We start from the raw sequence: 3,899 nt of genomic DNA, 5'->3' as shown, positions 1-3,899 counted from the left end.
TTGAGTGGTAATAAATTAAATATTATTTGTTAAATTAAAATTTTTAAAACTTTTTACAAAACCATATTGATTATTCTTAAAATTTTGCAACTAAAATATTTTATACAATTCATTACACAGGACTACATGATTTTTTGTCAAGAAGATTATCCTCTTTTTGGGATTCATTTAGGTAGTAATTAAAGTATCCTTTCACAAAAATGGTTGATCACATCCCATTTTCAAGGATCCAATTCATTCACTTCATTCTATTGGTCATATTAGTGGGCCTTCCTTATTCTATTTATCCATATTAGTTTTTTCTATTTTTAAGTTTTTAATTAAATAGTACTTAAGTGTGATAATAAGAAAACTAAAGGAAATCATATTAATTGGACCTGAAATAATGAAATATCTGGGTGTTTCCTGTTTTCAAGAAAGATTAAACAAAAATGAATTGGTAGATTAAAGTGTTTTGTAAATGTATTCAAATGATTTCGAGGCACAAGAGAGATGAAATCTACATAAATATTGTAGATGAACTCTTGCAACCTACTGAAATATTAGTTAAAATGGTTTTAAAAGTGTTTTAATTTATTTATACATCAACTGGACAGGGATCTACAGTTGTGATAATAGATCACACCACTTTTGAACTGAGTTTCCTGTAGGAAAGAAACCTAGGCAACTCATCATTGATTTTAAGCCTGTAAGCCCCAGAATGAGCTCTATCAGGATAAAAGGGAAATTCTTTAACTACACATTTTTCAACTGCCATGCTCCGATTGAAACGTCATATGAGCAAACCTAGGAACAGTACTATGACCTAATTGAGAGAACTATTAAGGCATGTCCTCGCTCAGACGTAATAATAATCGCAGACAACTTTAATGTGAAGATTGGTAAGGAAGATATTTAGTTCCCGACTATTGGTAAACATGTCTGCAACAGCAACGGACATGGACTGATTAATTTTTGTGCATCACATAATGTTGTAGTCGGCAGCAGTCTATTTCCTCCCAAAAGAATCGATCTTAGTACCTGGACTGCTCCTGATGGAAATATAGTCAACCAAATCGATCGCTTTCTAATAACTACTAGACATATATTGAACCTTCTTGATGTTAGAACTTTTCATGGAGCTAACATGTTTGTGGAACTCTGGCTAAAGTTAGAACCAGGATCTCAATTGTGAAAACAAGGCGAGGGGAAAGATGTAACTTACAACTTACAAAAAATGTAATGTTTAATTGGTATTTTTTTATATTAAACAACATAAATAATTCTTTTTTTTATTAGGAACTTTGAATTTTATGTAGGGGCTACTAGAACTCTAATAATTTTTACTTTTTACGATTTCTCAGAGGGAAAATTCGCGATCAAAAATTTTTTTTTTCGTTTTTTGGGAGTTCTGTTGCCCCCCTCCCTCAATTGTTCTAAAATTATCCTTATTAAATAAATCCATAATGTTTCCTGCAAAAAACATAAATGGCTGCGAAGTTGCACATAAATCTTGCGTAATGTTTAATTGGTATTTTTTTTGTATTAAACATCATAAATATTTATTTTTTTTATTAGCAACTTTAAATCCCATATAGGAGCTACTAGAAATCTAAGAATTTTTAATTTCTACGACCTTTCAAGTTGAAAATTTGCGATAAAAAATTTTTGGTAATTTTTTTTTCGTTTTTTGGGAGCTCTGTTGGCCCTCCCAATAATTCGTAAAATTATCCTTATTAAATAAATCCCTAATGTTGCCAGGAAAATAGATATACGGTGTTAAAGTTGCACAAAATACGTATTTTACGCTCGTGCATTTGACCGGTATTATTGATGTCTTAAACATCAGAACTATTCCTATAAATAATCGAGAACTCTAGAACTACTATGGATACTACTAGAACTAAAAAAAAAAATTGAAATATTTCGAGGATGGGGGGCCAACTTCACAGAGGTTGTGTCAACGTACCCCAGGGATGGAGTAGGCTGGTACAGGATAAGGGAAACATTAAAATAGGAAGGAGTAGGTCTATTTATTGTTCATAAGTATATTATATTTTTGCAAATTATCCATCATGGAATCTTTATAGTTATCCATTTTTGTAATTTTATTAATCAATTTAATATTATTAACATTAATACAAGTTAAACATACATTACTATTACTACTAATTAACTTATTTATATTTATTTTATTAATTTTGACATTATGAATGATTCTATACAATCTTTTAGTAAGCAATTCTTTTTTTAAACACAACCATTGCTCAGTGTGTTCCTTAATTAAGTTTTTTATATTATTTATTAGATGTTTACAACATTTACATATCAGGATTTCAATAAATTTTTTGAGGTTAAAAACTTCCAATTTTAAACTTTTTATTCTAAATTAACATAATGTTGCACAATGTTTTCTAAAAAGAAAAACCAGAATATATCACATTATTCATTACAATATTTTATAAACTAATTACCTGATTAACATCTCTATCTAATACATATGTTACTCCTTACAAATCTCATCTAGCTAATATCAACATATTATTGTCACTTAGCAAAAACTTAACTAAGTGACAATAATGACTAGTGACAGAGGTGAAAATTAATTTTTTAATATTTCATTCATTCTAGAAAGTGAAAATAAAAATTGCAGACCAGGACAAAGAACAATTATACCTGGCCTCACTGAAATGGAGAAGCTGCATATATCTGTTTTTGTAAAGTTAGAGTATTTTACAAGAAGTCTATTCAATTCTACTTTATCAAGCTTGAACCAAAATATTACAGTTTAAGACAAATGACATCCCAAACTTAAGTAAAATTTATTGTCATTTCATTTTTTTTTATTCTCATCATTATTATGGGTCATAATATGTCTTTTCATATTTCCAGATCTAACTGATTTATAACCACAGTGAGGACATTCATGGGTCTTTTCACTTGTGTGACGGGCTATTATGTGTCTTTTCATACTTCCATTTTGGACTGATTTATAATCACAATAAGGACACTGATGGGGCTTCTCACCTGTGTGATGGTTCATAATATGACTTTTCATATTTTCAGATCTTACTGATTTATAATCACAGTGAGGACATTGATAGGACTTCTCACCTGTGTGACGAGCCATTATATGTCTTTTCATACTTCTAGATTCTACTGATTTATAATCACAGTGAGGACATTGGTGGGTCTTCTCACCTGTGTGATGGCCCATTATATGATTTTTCAAATTTAGAGAGGTTACTGATTTATAATCACAGTAAGGACACTGATGGGGCTTCTCACCTGTGTGACGGGCCATTATATGATTTTTCAAACCTCCAGATTGAGCTGATTTATAATCACAGTGAGGACATTGATGAGTCTTCTCACCTGTGTGATTGGCCTTTATATGACTTTTCATATTTCCAGATTTTACTGATTTATAATCACAGTGAGGACATTGATAGGGCTTCTCACCTGTGTGATGGGCCATTATATGATTTTTCAAACCTCCAGATCGGGCTGATTTATAATCACAGTGAGGACATTGATGGGGCTTTTCACCTGTGTGACGAGCCATTATGTGGATTTTCATACTATCAGATCTTACTGATTTAAAATCACAGTGAGGACATTGATAGGACTTTTCACCTGTGTGATTAGCCTTTATATGACTTTTCATATTTCCAGATCTTACTGATTTATAATCACAATGAGGACATTGATGGGGCTTTTCACCTGTGTGACGAGCCATTATGTGGATTTTCATACTTCCAGATTGGACTGATTTATAATCACAGTAAGGACACTGATGGGGCTTCTCAGCTGTGTGACGGGCCATTACATGACCTTTCATACTTACAGATTCTACTGATTTATAATCACAGTAAGGACACTGATGGGGCTTCTCACCTGTGTGATAGGCCATTATATGA

General features: G+C 31.4%; 1 protein-coding gene across 1 annotated transcript; it reads right to left on the bottom strand.

Moving 5' to 3' along the window:
• Positions 1-1,698: 1,698 nt before the first annotated feature.
• On the bottom strand, positions 1,699-3,893 carry LOC106691136 (zinc finger autosomal protein-like). The gene has a single exon (XM_067048830.1). The coding sequence runs from the start codon at positions 3,890-3,892 to the stop codon at positions 2,813-2,815; it is 1,080 nt and encodes a 359-aa protein (XP_066904931.1). The 5' UTR covers position 3,893; the 3' UTR covers positions 1,699-2,812.
• Between the last annotated feature and the right edge of the window lie 6 nt (positions 3,894-3,899).

The sequence above is a fragment of the Halyomorpha halys genome, unplaced genomic scaffold (genome assembly GCF_000696795.3).
Source record: "Halyomorpha halys isolate HHAL.00 unplaced genomic scaffold, Hhal_1.1 Scaffold2104.1, whole genome shotgun sequence".
NCBI lineage: Eukaryota > Metazoa > Arthropoda > Insecta > Hemiptera > Pentatomidae > Halyomorpha > Halyomorpha halys.
This window is presented reverse-complemented; position numbering and strand designations above follow the sequence as displayed.

Coding starts and splice junctions, on each gene's coding strand:
- LOC106691136 (XM_067048830.1), bottom strand. CDS start 3,892: ATGGCCTATCACACAGGTGAGAAGCCCCATCAGTGTCCTTACTGTGAT.